Source organism: Sminthopsis crassicaudata, chromosome 3 (genome assembly GCF_048593235.1).
Source record: "Sminthopsis crassicaudata isolate SCR6 chromosome 3, ASM4859323v1, whole genome shotgun sequence".
Lineage (NCBI taxonomy): Eukaryota > Metazoa > Chordata > Mammalia > Dasyuromorphia > Dasyuridae > Sminthopsis > Sminthopsis crassicaudata.
Genome location: NC_133619.1, coordinates 83,953,286 through 83,971,440, shown reverse-complemented (window position 1 = coordinate 83,971,440; position 18,155 = coordinate 83,953,286). Strand labels below are relative to the sequence as shown.

Sequence of the window (18,155 nt, the reverse complement as noted above, 5' to 3'; positions counted from 1 at the left end):
CTGATTGTGCTCTCTTTGTTGGTAGGAGGCTGGAGGTCTTCTCCGTGTCTTCCTGGGGCTGAGACTAGATAACCCTATATCCTTTGTGGCTCTGAATTTCTGTGATTCTATGATTAAATAACCTAACAACTAAATGGGAACATTTTTTTTCTCTCTCGGACTGATTGAGGAGGGAAGTGGAGAAATAGAAGCTTGGGAAGCTCAGGGCTTTGTCACAAAGCAAAATTACCAAATAGTGTGTACGATGTTAAAATTTAAAAAGAAATGTTTAATTGGTGTGGGGGGACTGTTAGATTTTTGTATTTTATCTTTGTTCAGACTGAATTAGGTTTGGGATTTTCCTGAGCTAACCACTTGCAAAGACATAACCAAGATTCCCACTTAATAAATAAGCTTGATATATGAGGCAATTTTAAACCCATCCTGCCGGAGGAGGGAAATTATCCTTTGTCTAGTGTGACTGGCAGCAGAGATGACCAAACCAGGGGGCCATTTGTTGGAGCTCATTATGTGTCATATTGCTCTGTTCAACTGTGTAGATAAAGATGCCCAAGGACAATTTACTTGTCTGCCCATCACTAAACTGAAATGCCATATCCGTGTCTGTGTGGCTCTGAGAAAAACAATGTGTCCTGAGAATGTGCGATAGTTGTTTGTGATGTCACCTCTAGAATGTTCTGAGTGCTTGGGAGACCAATACCTACAAAGAAGATGCACCTGGAATTTCACTTTGGTATGATATCTTTCATTTTGAAAAAAATATTATTTAAAATATAAGCATGTAGGCACCAAGATAGTCGCTCCAAAATATTATATAGATATAGGAAAAAAATTAAGTCCACTGGCATTTTCCTAATCACGTACCATGGAATCCTAGTGTTCTGACTAAAGAGAACCATTAGTGGGCCATAGGAAAATAGTATTTTTTCTTTTAAAATATGAAATATAAAATTATGTATATTAAAATAGTGATTTTTTTTTTAAAAAAATATTGGATTAACACCCAACTTTCCTCAAGTTTTGCTTTTTTTCCTGGAGGGGGGGGTAGATAATTCCATTTTGACACACCTCATTCCCACATCTATTCCTGGATCTCCTGGAATAGTTTTGATTTGAATTCATATAGCTCATGCCTCCAAGCAGTTCATGGCAGAATCATTTTAGAAAATACTGTTCTAGGTCATCTGGTTATTTAAAGCAAGAGTCTGGATGATGAGGTAGAGTGATGTGCATGTTCTTTCATATTCGTATTTCCTTTCTTAGAAGACAACTACTTGAAGGTATAGATGGTAAGCAAAAGAGCAATATTTTTTTTTGTGAGTTACTGAGGTTTGAGTGCATATGTGGATGCAAAAGTAAATCACACTTGCTCCACTGAGCATCTCTCTTGGACAAATTAAAATTCAGAGGAAGATAGGTATGAGAAGAGGTGTCAAATCTGAGAAGCTTTTCCATTTCACCTATGATTGGCAGGCCCAAGAAAAATGCATTATGTGGTTTTTAGTTATAAACACTTCTTTTTCAAAATTTACTGTGTAGTATCATGGAAATAATATTATCATAATATTATTATTATATAATTTATATAATATTACATAATATATAATTATATATTATGATATAATATATAACATGATATAATATATATAATATATAATAATATATAATATATATAATTTATATAATATTATATATATTATTATATACTATTATAATATTCATCAGAATTTTAGGACTTCAGCCCTTACTCTGCCACTACTTTGTTTTATAACCTTGGGAAAGGGACTAAATCTTTCTGATTCTGAACTTCCTAATATCTGTAAAATGAGGCAGCTAGTCCAGATGACTGGTTTCCCAATATGTTGATCCCCAATGGGATTGTGACTTGATCTTAAGGGGTTAGTTGATCCAAGAGTCAGCAAGTAAAAAAATGGGTCCCATCTTTGTCTCCCCTCGTCTCCAGATAATGGTGCAATTTATCTCTAACAAAGTTCAACCACTTCCTTTAAAATTTTTTTGAGTAACTTTACTCACCTCTTTGCAATCTGGTCCTAGATGATTTTACACAAATGTCTTGATCCTTCATGCAGGTTATAATATCATAACTTAAATCTAGCCATCAGGCAGTTTCTGTGCTGGCAAAATTCCATCATTCCTTGTCACCCACTGGCTGCACCAGATATCTTCTGAAGTGTGAGCACTGCAGTCTTTGAGCTCTGGGAAAAGTAACTATGCACCATCACCCTTGCACAAATTTTTTATTTTTTAGAGGGAAAGATTAAGTAATTTAGAAAGAACAGATACAGATGGATTACAATGATATCCCTCTTTTGAACTCCTTTATTCCTGTCATCTAGATTCTCAACCTCCATCTTATCCTTGATTTCTCATTCAATTAAAACTATTCTGTTCTAAATTATCAACAGTCTCTTAATTGCCAAATCAGATGGTCTTTTTTCAGTCCTTCACCTTCTCTGTCTTCTATGACTATGTAATCATCTCTTTCCTTCTGGATATTATTCTCACTTCTTTGGGTTGTCTGAATACTCTATCTCTCAGTTTTCCTATCTCTATGACACCTCTTTAATTTCCTTTACTTCATGTCATACTACTTCCTAACAATAGATATTTCCTTCTCTCTCTCTTTCTCTCTCCCTCCCTCCCTTTTTCCCTCCCTCTCTCCCTTCTTTCCTCCTTCTCTTCTTCTCTCTTCTTCCCTCCCTCCCTTTTTCCCTCCCTCTCTCCCTTCTTTCCTCCCTCTCTTCTTTCCTTCTCTTCTTCCCTCCCTCCCTTTCTTTCTCTCTCTCTCTCTTTCTCTCTCTTTTTCTTTTCCTCCTTTCCCTCCCCCTTCTTCTGTCTCTATCTCTCCTCCCACACACATACAAACGCATGCACATACATGCTATATATCCAGTCATAATCTTTCTCCTGAACTTCAGTCTTATGTCATGAAGTACTGATGAAATGTTTTGATGTATATCAAAGTCAACATGTCCAAAAGAGAATTCATTACCTTTTTCCAAGTCTCCCTCCTCCCCCCATCAATCTGCCTGTCTTCTGGGACATCCCTATTTGTTTTGAGCATACAATCTCATTCATTTAGTCACTTAGGCTCTGCTCTGGTGTTATTGATTTCTCCCTATTCTTTCTCACTCCAGATATTGAAATCATGCATTTTTACCTTCTTAACATCGCTTGTATTTTTCTTCTCCCTAATAACACAACCATTACCTTAGCTCAGTGCCTCATAATCCCTCACCTAAACTAAAATAAGTTTCCTAATTTAGTCTTGTTTCCTCAGGTCTATCTTTTTTTCTAATAAAGCCCCAACACTGCAACCAAAATGACTTATTCTTATTTCTTAAAGTGTAGGTCTACCCATGTCACTTCCTTACTCTTCATTAACTCTACTGACTTCCTATTGATTTTAGGATCAAATGTTATTTTATCTGTCTCATCCCACATTCCCCTAAGATCACTTCCCTAGTGACATCCTTGACCTCTTGTTCTCTCTCAACCCACATATGAATCCAATGCCAAATCTTATTTTTTACCCTTGCAACAACACCTCTTATCGATTTCCTTTTCTTTTTATTCACACAGCTATCACCCTATATATAGGCACTCATCACTTTGCTTGAATTATTACAATAGCTTCTAAATAGTCTCCCTATCTCCAATCGCTTCTTAGTCCCACCCATTCTTCATTCAGCTACCAAAATGTTTTTCCTAAAGCTTCTAGGTCAGCCTATGTGTGTCTCCCCTTCATCCTTTCATTAAGCTTCACCAGCTCCCTATTATTTCTAGGATCAAGTATAAAATCCTCCAGCATTTTTAAAACTCATCTTTACTTGCCCCTTCCTACATTTTTAGTCTTTTTATATTTCATTCACTCCCCATTCTATGACCTACCTATGTTGACCTATCCACAAACAATACTTTATCTCTAAAGAATCTTTGTATTAAATGGTTGACTCTTATCCGTAGAGAATTCTACTTCCTCACCTCTAAATCTTGGCTTTTTCAAAATTAAGCACAACTCCCACCTTCTCCAGATCTTTCCTGATCCCCTCAGCCATTCATTAGTGCCTTCCTCTTTAATATAACCACATATTCTATATATGTCTTCTTTATATACATATATGTACATACATTCTTCCACATAAGAATCTGAACCCTTTGGGGCTTGACAATTTTTGCCTTTCTTTATATCCTCAGTAAGTGATTAATAAATGCTTTTTGATTAACTTTTTTGATTAAAATAAAAATTTATAATTTTTCAGTATAGTAACATGTATGTAATTTATAAATGGGTAATTATAGAGGTATGCACAGAATTTTTTTTTTTTACTAATGGAATACTCAATCAAAAAAGTTTGGAAACAACTGGGCTGGATTACTTATTTTAAACTATAAATGTTTTATCTAGCAGTTTTTAAACATCACTGTTCCCTCTTAGTGATAACTCCTCATTATAACTCTTTCTTGTAACAAAGAGGCACAATTAAGTAAAACAAATCAATGCAACATCATTATATAGACAGCACATCTGACATGCCTTATTGCTTACCCAGAATCCATCATTTTTCTGCTATTATATGGAGCAATGTTTCCTTGTCTATAAAGATGATCTTTCTTTATAGTTCCTTGCCAGCTCTAAATTTCTAATCATTTGATAAAGTGAATTCTGAAATTTGAGTAAAGGGAGGGTCAAACTGATCTTTTGCCTAACTACAAAAGAATAAATATATGTGAAGACATTTTAGGAACACAAGATAAAAAGCTAATGTTAAAGGGACTCTCATTTTGATAAGTCAAGTCAAGTCACTATCTTCATGCCTACTTACCAAAGATGAAGAAGATGGGAATTGCAGATTCTTTGGCAGCTGTAGAGAGATCAAAGTCTATTGAGCTGGTAAAAAAATATTTCTGCTTCCCAATTTGCCAAAGTACCCTCCATTTGGTTGCTGGTAGATGCCATCAGAGGTTTGGATTGTCTCCTGTTATTATGTCACAATGGGGGTTGCCTTATTCCTCTGCTGTTGCCCTCTACCCTGTTTGCAAAACCTCAGCCACTCAGGCTGAAATGTGGAATGAAGGAGTCAAACGAGGAGGTAAAGTTTAAAATGCTTGATATAGGAATGACTGGGGTCAAAACAACTTTTCAATAGGCAGAGAGCAACTTCTAAAGCTGACTCTCCCAGGGAATTTTCAGAAGGCAGATAGAAAAGAGGAGGAAAATGATTAAAATTCTCTCTCTTAGTAGAAGCAATTGTAACAATTTGGTGTGAGTGTGACCGGTTGGAATGTACAACATACCAACAGAACACTGGCTATTCAGGATCCTCAGATTCAAATTATATTTACATTAAGATTCAGATTTTATTTACATTGATTGTTCATATTGAACAGTTAATTATCTACCAGCTTCATGATCTGCTGATTAATCAGAATTAATCTATATCTCATCTCCTTTTGAGGAGATGTTGCTGCTTCTGGTGGTGGAATAACCATAATGGGTGTATGGAACGTGGGAAGATTTATGACTAGAATTTAAATACTGGTAGTTTTTTTTTGTTTGTTTTGGCATGGTGGTGATGTGAATGGATATAGAGGTGGCAAGCAGCTCCTGGAAGAATCTTGCTGTTGATAGCTTACTCTTTGGGGTTCCTGTCTACTCACCCTATTTGGTTTCTGCAATAATATTTGAGAAGCATCATGGTGCGGATGAATACAATGAGCCTCAGAGTCAGGAAACTGGGTTCAAGTCCAGCTTGATTGATGATATAATCCTACTCAAATCAGTTAACTGCTTAGTGTTGGCAGGAGAGCGACTCTCCAAAGTTGCTGACTTGCCTTAGTAGAGAAAGTCCTTTCAGATTTGGTAAAATACCCCCTCCCCCCAAACACACACCTTATTGACAGGTGACAAAAGTATAAGACACTCGTGGAAACCGGAAGAGAGAAGGAAAGGAAATGTTATGATTTAGAAGAATTTTTACCTGAAAGAGCTATCCTGGATGGTAGCTACTTCTCTAACTTGGCAGCCAGTTCACAGGATCCAAAGCTGGTGAAGGATCTCGTAGATTGTTAGACAAACAGAAGAATGGGAGGTGGGGAATGTGTTGATCCTATTCTTGGGGTAAAGGCAGTATTCATTCCTTTTTTCTACAGGATAAGAATCCATGGAGGATTAGGTATAGAACTCTCAGAATGTTTTCTGGTGATATGTGCTGAGAATAAGATTATATCTTCCCAAGGACTCATTGACAGGGAGTACAGGGTGGTGTCCTAGGTATTTGACATTATTTTCCTTTGCCATTCACGTTCTTTTTCACGAAACTGGAGATAATTTGTCCTATTGCTGTGTAAGGAATACTTCTAGAAAAGAGAGATTACACTTTTCTAAAATGCTTTGAATTACTTTTGTGTTGTGTTAAGCAAAAAATTGCCTGATGTATAGAAAACAGCTGGAGTAGAATTTCTGGTCGTGGCTCCATCAATAACTAGTTGTGTGCCTTTGGGCACATTAGGTCATCTCAGAGTATTACAGCTCCCAATTTATAAAATGAAAGAGAAAGATCTGGGTTAAATCAGGAAGCAGCAATTTTTTTCAAGGGAAAAATTATTTTGTAAGATGAATAGAATATATATATATACATATATATATATATGCACAGACACACACACACACACACACACACACACACACACATATATATATGTTTGAAGAGTTACACTCTTGTGAATATAAATCCTAGTCATAGATTTAGAACTAGGAGGGATCTTGTTCAATCTTTTATTTTATAGATAAAGAAATTGAGACCTGAAAGTTAATGTTACAGCCCCCAAAATCACACAGGTTATAGAGTATAAGATTCAAATCCATGATTCTAAATGCCAAATTAGTGAAGTTTTTTTTAATTGTCCCAAGCATGGTTCAGCTCAAAGGAGACACCTCTTTCCTGATTTTCCTAGTTGTTCCTAGTTTCCTAGTTGCCGCCTCAAATAATATTATATTTATTTATTGGTTTAAATTTTGTATCCATCCTTCCTCTCCTTTCATCCCCCAGTAAAATGTCAGCTCTGTGAAGTATGGAATGATTGTGCCTTTAATTTTTGCTTTATTTCTTTTAGGTAATTGAGATTGTGACTTGCCTGGAGTCACACAGATAATAAGTATTTAAGTGTTTAGATATTAGATTTGAACTCAAGTCCAACTGACTTTGGGGCTAGTATCCTATCCACTGAGGCATCTAGTTGATTCTGCCTTTAACTTTTTATTCCCAAGCAGACAGTGGCTTGTACATAGTGGACACTTAATAAATGCTGTGCAAGAAAAATCAGACCCAAGGGAAAAAAACCACAACAATGAAAAAAACCCAAAAAGGTGAAAATACTATGCTTTGATTCATATTCAGTCTCCATAGTTCTTTCTCTGGATACAAATGGTATTTTCCATCCCAAGTCTACTGGAATTGTGTTGGATGATCACATTGCTGAAAAGAGCCAAATCTTTCATCTTTGATCATTACATAATCTTGCTGTTGCTGTGAACAATATTCTGCTTATTTCCCTCAGCATCAGTCTATGTAAGTCTTTCCAGGCTTTTCTGAAATCAGCCTGCTCATTATTTTTAAAATTTCATTTTGTTAAAAAAAAAACAGAACAGAACAGAACATTTTCAAGTACCCAGCAGAACATCAGGAAGGATTCAAAAAAAATTTTTTTTTATCCCTGCTAAGTCTTTTGCTTTAATGCTGCTTCTTAACTCGCTTGCCTTGCTATTACTTAACTTCCTCCCACCTATGGATCCCTTTCTTGTCTTCTTCTCCCCACCTTTTGCTTTTACCTTCTCCTCCCCCTCCTCATTTCTTTGTAGATTTTGAAGGGTGCTATACCCTTGATAGTATATATGTAGTGTTGCCTATTTAACACATTCCCCATATGAGCAGGTTTTCAGAATCACAAGCCCTCCTCCCCACCTCTGCCTATTCTTCTTCACTTCATTTGTATAACATAATTACTACTTTTGCTTTTTTTCTAGGCCAGTTTGCTTTATAGAATCAGATTATACTCAATTCTGCCCCAATCTTTCTTTTGAGCTACCCAGTTGCTGGTGTCAATCTTAACCATATGACATACATTTTCATGTTAAAAAAAACATATACAATTTGATATTGGCTCTTATGTTAAATTTTCTATTGAATTCAAGTTTGGTTTAAAGAAAATCCTGAAATTCTGCAAGTTTGCTGTCTGTCCATTTTTTCCATTCAAATATTATGGATAATTTTGCTTGACATGATATTTTTTGGCTGCAGGCTTAGTTCTTCTGACTGACAGGTATATATGATTCTAGGACTGCTATATTATGACTGCTGATAAGTCCTGTATAATTCTAATTGAAGCTCCAGCGTATTTGAATTGTTTCTTCTTGGTTTTTTTTTTTGTAGAACTTTTTCTTTGGTATTTCAAAATTTGGCAACAATATTCTTATGTATTTTTCATAAAGGATTTTTTTGGAGGTAGTGATAGATGAATTTTTTTCTATTTCTGCTTTTCTCTCTTGTTCTATCACCAGGCCAAATGTCTTGGATTATTTCCTTACATTATTGTGTCAGAGTTCTTTTTGGGGGTCACATTTTTCCAATTATTCTTATTTTTTCTTCTTGATCTGTTCTTTCTGTTGTTTTTCTTACGTTTCACATTTTTTGTTTGTTTTTCATTCTTTATTTCTGTTTTCTTAGGTCTTTTGTAGCTTTACTGGCTTCCTCTTGCCCAATTCTAATTTTCAACTTTTTCAGCTTTAAAACTTTGTATCTCCTTTTCTAATTTACTGACTTTTTTCATAGTCTTCTTGAATTGTTTGGATAGTTCTTATTTTTTATTTTTATTTTTTGTTTTCCCTCAATGTCTTTCATTTGGTTTTTAAATTCTTTTTGAGTTCTTCTATAAATTCTCTCAGGGGAAGGAATTATTTAAGAAGCTTTTTTTTATTTCAGTGTCCTCTGAAGATGAATCCTGATCTTTCCTGTTCCCATGGTAACTTTCTATGGTTGGATTCTTCTTTGCCGGTTCATTTTTTAAAAATAAGAAATAATTAACATGTATTGGTCAACCTGCCATCTGGGGGCAGGGGAAGGAGGGGGAAAATTAGAACGAAGGGTTTGGCAATTGTCAATGTTGTGAAATTACCCATGCATATATCTGGTAAATAAAAACTATTAAATAAAAAAAATAAGAAATATTAGTGTAAGTACTCCTAATTCTGGGGAAGGGGATGGTTCCTCTAGCTTCACTACAGCTCTCCTTATAACCTGGAACTCCAAACCAAAAGCTCCACCCTCCAGCAAGTGCCTGCAACCAACAGTGTTCCTGCACCATTGCATTTGCACTCATGGGTATGCTGGCTCCTTCTTGATCCAGGGTCATACAACTGGGCCTGGTGTTCCTAATCAGCCAAGGTTCCTTCAATCTTTCTGGACTCAAATTCCTGACTCTCCAAGCAGTTTAGGAGGTAGAAGTTCCTGTGGTTCCTGCTGAGGCTCCAGCAAAAACCAGTTCTCCCAGGGCTCCCACTGGTTGTTTCTACAGAGCAACCCAGAGGTGTTTGCATTTCATATAGGTAAATCCCCTGCCTAGGTTTTATCAGGAGTATCCCTGTTCTGCTCCAACTCTTTCTAATTTTTCATCAGTTTGTGTTTGCCCTGAAGTACAAATTTGTTCTGTTTGTGGGGGAAATCTGAAGAGCTTGAGATTTGCTGACCTATTCCTACATATTCCCAGAATCCTCCTCACATCATTTCTTATAGAACAATAACATTGCATTACATTTATATACCACAATTTATTCAGCCATTTCCCAGAAGATGAGCATCCACTCAATTTCCAATTCCTTGCTACTACAAAAAGAGCTGCTACAAACATTTTTGCACATGTGGGTCCCTTTTCCTCCTTTAAGATCTCTTTGGGATACAGGCCCAGTAGGGACACTGCTGGATCAAAGGGTATGCACAGTTTGATAGCCGTTTGGGCATCTTTCCAAATTGCTCTAAGGGACACCCTTCTATCTCACTCTAGTTAAATTTTCCTCTTCCTTAGTCATTGGTAGTGCTCTGCTTCAAAGTGTTTCCAGGATGTCAGGAAGTCAATATACCAATAGTGAAAGAAGCCTGGAATTTAAGATTTGAGGTTCAGGGTTCAAATCCTACCTTGGTCATTATTGCCTTTGTGACTTTAGTCAAATTGCTAATTGCTGAAGACTTCAATTTTTTTCATCTGTAAAGTGCAATGATTGTGCAAAATGACATCTGAGGTCCTGTCCAGCTTTAGATCTGTAGTCAGCCCAATGGAGCTTAGGAGGGTGAGAATGTCCACTATTGTGTCAACAGGATTTACAGGACTTGTGCTCCATTTCACTATACAAGCACCTCTAGGTCTACGGCACATCAGATCCTTTCTTTCTCCTCTATTACATTGCAAATTCACAGTTTGCTATTTGTTATCACCTCTAGGTCTATTCAGCCTTTATTGATTTCCACTTTTTCTTTCTCACATTAAATATTTGTGTTTCTGATTTATTTCCCCCCAGTGCATTGACTCGCAGTATTTTTTTTTCCAAGCTGTCATTGTTATTTCTTGCCTGGATGCCTGACCTGTGAGTTCCCTTTGTAGAGAGCAGATTCAGTTCTCCCTGGCATTTGCAACATTTCCCAATTGGAGGAGACTCTGCGAATTTCATTAAAGCATTGTTTACTCCGAGATCTTTAATGAAGATTCTAAATAAAACTGGAATGAACACAACTAGCTATTCCCTCCTAGACCGCTTCCTCACACATTTCCATTTCTCATTACCCTTTGTGTCTGTCCTTCAGACACCGTTGAGTCCCCATGACAGTACTCATATCCATGCCAATTTAAATAAATGTTTGGAGTAAGATTTCATGAGATTCTGTGTCAAATGCTTAACTAAAACTACAATCTATGACATCTCCTTTATCCTCTGGCTGCTTATGTTGTAACTCTATGAAAAAACACACCCTGCAATCAAATTTGTCTTCCTGGGATTTATGAACATGAGCTGTTTATTGCCTATTATCCTTCACTTGTCTGCAATTTTTTTCTTCTGCTAATATATACACTTGGTTATTGTTTCTGGAGCCAAGTTAGATTTAAAGGCCTGTGTTAAGGGAAGATATCTGTCTTTCTGTCTATCTCTGTATCTGTGTGTATGTGGCCTTCTCTGTGTCTCTGTCTCTGTCTCTGTGTGTATGTATTCCTGTTTCTCCCACTCTGTCTCTCTGATTCTCTCTCTGTCTATATCTCTTCTCACTCTGTCTCTCTCTCTCTACTCTATCTCTATACTTCTAACTCTGTCTCTCCCAGTTTCTGTCTCTCTGTCTCTGTCCCTGTCTCTCTACTTTTCTCTCTTGTTTCTCTGTGTCCAGTTTTCTTTGTCTCTGTATTTCTCTCTATCCGATAATCTGTCTTTCTATTTCTCTGTCTCTGTCTTTTAGTCTCTTTGTGTGTCTGAATCTTTGTCTCTGTCTCCCTGTCTTTTTTTGTCTCTCTCCTTGTCTCTTTCTCTCTTATTGTCTATCTCTATTTCCATAGTGAAAACTGATGCCATCTTTGTTTTTCCTTCTGAGTTTTCAGCCTCTCTAGTTCTGCAATTCACTTTTATGCAGTTTAAATAGACATGTATAAAACATGTGTGGTATAATTAGAACTGGGAATGAAAAGATGAAAAACAATTCATGGTCTCTGCCTTCAAAAGGTTTGCAATCTAACGGGGAATGCAACATCTCCCCATTAGTTTATTACATAAGTATATATTATATAGAATCTTAGATTTGCAAGGGAATCTTGAAGGTCATCTAGTCCAAGGTGCTTTTTTAAAAAATTGGGATCTGTGATTTTCTTGGTAAAGGTAGCTCCCTGTGAAGGTAACCCAAAAGCAACCCAGTTGCCCAAATGATATGATTTGAAGGGATTCCCTGTTCCTCTGTCCAAACTCATTCTCACTAATGTTAATGACAATTCCCTCTTTATCTTTCTGCTGAGGTATTGAGGGTTAAGTGACTTGCCAAGGGTCACACAGCCAGGAAGAGTTAAGTGTGTGAGGCTAGACTTGAATTCAGGTCCTCCTGACTTCAGAGCTGGTACTCTCTTCACTGTACCACCTAGCTGTCCCTGCTCCCTCTTTATTTTATAAGATGACCCAAAGGAATGAATTCCTAATGGTGGATTTTCCAGCCCTTGCTAGAGTGTGTGTGGGTTATGATTTGGACACAGACAAGTCATAATCCTATAGGCAACTTTTTCTGATTCCAAGTTCCCACTAAAAGCCACGATTACATAATTCTGATTGGCTGAAAGCTGACTGGAAGTTTCATGATGCTCTCAAAATCCAGGTAGTAATCAATTTTATACACACAGAGAGGCACACACACATATAGGTATACATATACTTTATATATATATTTGCATATCTACACACAAATTATACATATGTATATTTGTATGCATATATATGTGTGTATGTAGATATATATATATATACATATGACTATATATTTAGAGATACATAGTTTTTATATATTTGACAACATCCCTCTTCTTCATAATCCTATTCTTTTTTTTTTTCCAAATTGGGGGAGGCATATTAAGCTTTCATTTTCTTGTACAACATTTTGTTTAACACAGTCTCTTTCCCCTGTGTAATTTTTAGCTTTCCTTACCTCTAACAGAGAACATTGGTTCATCTAGATTTAAGATTTTTTTTGAAAATAATTAGTTCTAACTGCTTGAATATTTGCTCAGTTGCTGCATGGGAACATTTGTAGTGAATGGACAGTCTTTTCCCAAGCTTTTCTTGGGATTAAATGAATATCCAAAGTAAAACAACACCAAACTATAAAACATGTCCAGAGATATCCTGTCTGCCAGAAATACACAAAATTAGTTGTTCACTGAAAGCCCAGGGCGAAGGGGTTTATCCTTGTGGCATTTATTCCAAACATTCTTTAATTTGTTGTGGCTATAGCTACACAGATGTCCCTATGAGCAATTGTAGAATGCTTTTTAGGATCTTTGACTTGCAAAAAGTCCTTGAAAAAAACCCAATGCAATTACACACACAAACTGTTCCAAAGTATTATGCCAGATATTTTCAACTTTCTGACGTACTAGAGCAGCTTTTTTAAAAAATATTTTTCATCCTGAAATGCCATCCTAAGATATTCAAAATAGTAGAATTATAGACTCAGAATAAATATATCTTCCTGGAGTGCAGGTTCCTTTAAGGAATCCTCAAAATGTATATTTCATGAAATGAAGATAGAAAGCTACTGAAATATGAGAGTGATAATGCAATGTTACTATTGTCATAATTTGTTAAGTATGTTTTGATATATGATGGAGAGTACAGAATGAAATTTGAATGTAAACTCAAATGTAGCATAAAAATATTTTGAATTCTTCTTTCCATAATTTACTTTGCCTAGACTTTTTGAAGTCCCTACTGGTATGAAAAATATGGCATTGACTTTTGGGAGCAGGGACACCAAAAACACAATATTTTAAAATATAGATTTCATTGATATGGGTATTTCCTCCATATAGTTGGATTATAATTTTACCATGCCACAATGGACAGTTTTGTGACTTGATGTGGGAAAATAAGTCATATTCTGGACAATGGGGGGGGGGCAGAGAGTGTAAACTATTCTTTCAAAAAACTTAGCTATAGTCTGGTCCCCAGACAAAAACTCATAATTCAGCCTGTACTTTTGAACCCTTTTCATTTTGGTTGTAAGACATAACAGATTTTGTGTTGTAATAGCCTTGAGCAATTCAGAGTTTCCAACCCACCCAATGAGGAAAACACACATATGTTAGAACACATATAACTCTATATTATTATAACACATGAAAATGTCCATTTGATTTGATGCCTATTTAGTTCAGGATAAAAACAAAATTAAAAAGATTTTTTGCCCTCAAGGAGTTTTTAATTTAATTGGGGAAGAAAAAAATAAACATATGAGAGCAACAGTGGAAATACTCTTTTACTTAGAATCAAAAGAGCTGGTTTCAAATCCCATTTCTGCCTTTTATTATCTGTGTGATCCTGAGCAAGCTGTCAAAGTTTCAATATTCTATTAAAATGAGAATTGACATTATTTGGCTATTATATATGAAACATTGTACTAGATGTTGAGAATATGAAAATAAAAACAAAACATCCCTGGCTTCGGTAATCTTCTCATTTTACCTCGTATTATGTTTTTACATATTAATATGTTTCTATCAATGACATTTGCTAAAAATTCAATTGTTTTACCTTGCTCTGGTGATGCTGTGCCTGGGATGCATTTTAGAAAAGAGATATCTAGCACTCATTCTCTGTGCCACATGTGCCCCAAACCAGATGAAAATGTAATTGGAAATATTTAACAAAATAAATAAATCTATAGAAAGATAATCTTATTAGGTAGTTTTCTAAATCATTATGCAACCTTCAGTGATCCTTAAATATGGTTTATTTGTCCCTTTTTCTCTTTGCATTTGACATCATCATCTTAGAATTTTTGCTTTGATCTTCGAAGTAAGGAATCCAAGTTACAAATGCCATATGAAAAATTCTCCAAATCACTAATAATACAGAGATAGGTAAATTAAAGTAATTTTGAAGTTCTACATTGTATTCATCAGATTGACAAAGATTCCCCAAATGGAAAATCACAATTGCTGAAGGGATTTCAGGAAACAGGTATTTAATGTACTTTTGGTAGAGTGGTAAATTGATGCATTCATTTAAAAAAGCAAATTGAAACTATGCTCCTTTGAACATTACATTAAGTATACCCTTGGACTTAATGATTTCACTACTATTATTGGGATAGTAAAAAAGGATCAAAAAAAGGAGAAAGGGAACATACATCCAAAAATATTTATAGCAACTCTTTTTATAATGTCACGGAATTGGAAATTAAGAGATTGGCCAATTTGATATGTGAATGAAATGTAATATTATTTTGCCATAAGAAATGATGGATGATGCAAAGCACAGTTTTAGAACAACCTAGGAAGAAAGTTGTATGAATTGATGCGAAGTGAAATGAGCAGAACCGGTAAACTAATTTATACAAATACAACTTTGTAAAGACAGCTTTGAAAGACTTAAAAATTCTGAACAACTCAATGACCAGTCATGATTCCAGAGGACTATGAAGAATGCTACCCACTTTTTGACAGAGAAGTAAAATATTTGAGATGCTGAATAAAATATACATTTTCAGAAATGGCCTTTGTAGAAATTTGTTTAACTTGATTTTGCATATTTGTTGTGAGATTTTTGTTTGTATCTCCAAGTTTTAGGGGGAATGGAAGAGAAAGAAGTTAGGTCTAGTATTATCAAGAAAGAAAGATAAAGAAAAGAAGATGGTCCTTGAAGGATTTTTTAATATACAGAAGAGAATGAAAGGATTCAGACACGTAGGATGATTTTTAAAAGTTACATGTGAAATTTGTTATATATTTTAAAATAAAAGAAAGGGGTTTTTGTTTGAGTTTTCAGCATTCATTTTTGTAAGATTTTGAGTTCCAAATTTTTCTCCTTTCTTGATTTTTCTTCTCTCCTCCTTAAGATAGCAAGCAATCTGGTATGAGTTATATGTGTACAATCATGTTAAACACATTCCCATATTAGTCATGTTGTGAAAGAAAAATCCAAAGAAAAGAGAAAAATGATAAGAAATAAAAGCAAGTGAAAATAGTATGCTTTGATCTACAATCATCTCCATAATTCTTTCTCTGAATGTGGATGGAATTTTCCATCACAAATCTATGGAATTATCTTGGATCACTACATTGATGAGAAGAGCTAAGCCTGTCATAACTGATTGTCACCTATTGTTGCTATCACTGTGCACAATGTTCTCCTCACTGTTCACTTCTCTCCACATCAGTTTATATAAGTCTTTCCAGGTTTTTCTGAGATTTACCTGCTTATCATTTGCCATAGCACAATGGTATTACATTAAATTCTTATTCCACAATTTGTTTAGCCATTCCCCAATTGATGGTCATCCTTTCAATTTCCAATTCTTCCAAGCAGAGTTTTAATTAAAGAATATTAGAATTAGAAGAAACCTTGAGATCATCATATTGTTGCTCAGTCATTTTAGTTCTGCTTGACTTTCTGTGATCCATTTGGGATTTTTTTGACAGAGATACTGGAGTGGTTTGCTATTTTCTTTTCCAGTTCATTTGTAATTCCTCTCATTTTACATCTCTGAATACAGATGACATTTTTTCATTCCAAATCTTTCGTCATCTGCATTCAGAAATGTAAAATGAACAAAAATGGTTTTTGGGCTAATATTTTATTTAGTATTTTTGTATCATAGATCACTAGGTATATTGGCCTATAGTTTTCTTTCTCTTCATCTTTTTTCTCTCCTTAAGTTTGGTTTCAAGACTAATTTGTTCATAGTTATTGCATTATGAAGTTTGTTAACATACATCATTTGATACAGGGACTTTTTTTCTTTGGGAGTTGATTTATAGTTTGTTTAATTTCTTTTTTCTGAAATTAAATCTCCATTTATTGTGAATTTTCTTTTTCTCTTTTTTGATTTGGACAATTAGATTTTCCTTCCTTTTTAAAATCAGATTAGTTGACTGTCTTATTTTTTTTAAGAGGGAATAGAAAGGAATAAGTATTTATTTAGTACATACTGTGTACTAGATATTGTGCCAATGGTATTTCAGTTGATTCTCATAGCAGCCCTGTAATGTAGGTGCTATTATTATCCTCATTGTATATTTGAGGAAATGGCAGAAAATGGCTAGAATACTTCTGGTTCACATAATTAGTAGGATTTGAACTCACAGTCCTGATTCAAAGCCCAGGCTTCTATCTGGTGCTTTTTATTAATTAAATGACATCTATGGCTTTTTGTTATTAATCTCTTCTTTCTTCTTTATTTTCAAAATTTCTGGTTTTGTATTTAGGAATTTTTTGATTATGCTATTTCTTTTTAAGTTGCATTCTCAATTTATTAGTTTGTTTTTTCTCTGTTTTCTTAATGAAGGTATTGTTTAATGATACAAAATTTCCTTTAAGGATTGCTATGACTACAACCCCCCCTCCCAATTTTTGTTATGTTGTTTCATTGTTGTCTTCTTTTTTTGAGATTGAGTATCCCTATCTCTCCCAGACTGGAAGAGCAAGAGCCAGTAATGAATGTGATTCTACTATGATGAACACAGGAAATCTGACCTTCTGACTTGGGCTGGTTTAGCTTAGATCCACTAGTGGCTCTCCAGAAGAAACATCTGATTAGCTTTTGTCCACTGCAGATTTGAACTCCCAAGCTCAAAAGATCCCCAGTAGCAGAAATCAGAGCTATGTGTCAATAATCCTGATTATTGTAATTTTCTTTATGAATAATCTCACTTCTATGATTTGTTCTTTGACCCACTAATTCTTTAGGCCTAAGGTAGTCTCTGATTTTTAATCCTTTCTTCAATGTGTTTTTATTAATATATTTTGCACTGCATTGTGGTCAGTCAAGGATTTGTTTAAATGGATGTGTTTTTCTGCATTTATGAAGTTTTAAATTTCTTAATGTGGTCATTTTTGTTTTTTGGTACAGGTGCCATATATATAACTTGAAAAATATCTTGTTCTATTTCTAATTAGCAAAGCTCTATCATGTTGAAATTTTCTAAAATTCTATTTGTATTTATAGTTTCCGTTTTTTTATTAGATTTGACTAAGTCTAAAGGAAGTTCACAGAGATCTCTAATTATTAAAGGTTTACTATTTCTCCTGTTAAATAGATTAACTTTTCTTTTGTATATTTAGATCAAAGTTCTGAACTTTTTTTAGGTCATGGAACCTTAAGTATCTTTTCAGAATAGTATTTTAAAATGCTAAAAATAAAAGATGTAACATTAAAAAGGAAACCAATTTTACTTTAAATATAATGATCAAAAATACACATTTAAAAAAAGGTTCATAGACCCTCTGTTTAGATATTATGTCATTTCTCATTTTTTCATGGAATATTGATTTTTGTTGGGTTAATTCCAATTTTCAGACATTCTGTTACTTGGATAAGATTTTCTACATCCTATCCAAAATA

General features: G+C 34.8%; 1 protein-coding gene across 4 annotated transcripts in view; it reads left to right on the top strand.

Moving 5' to 3' along the window:
• Positions 1-520: 520 nt before the first annotated feature.
• CBY2 (chibby family member 2) overlaps positions 521-18,155 on the top strand; it is a 34,882-nt gene continuing 17,247 nt past the window's right edge. Inside the window, exon 1 of one of the 4 annotated variants that reach the window (XM_074299122.1) lies at positions 521-733. In XM_074299122.1, the coding sequence (XP_074155223.1) occupies positions 659-733 (75 nt within the window). In that variant the 5' untranslated portion in view covers positions 521-658. Of the gene's footprint in view, positions 734-5,050; positions 5,115-18,155 lie in introns of those variants that run through there. The other 3 variants (XM_074299123.1, XM_074299124.1, XM_074299121.1) reach the window with 3 other exon arrangements.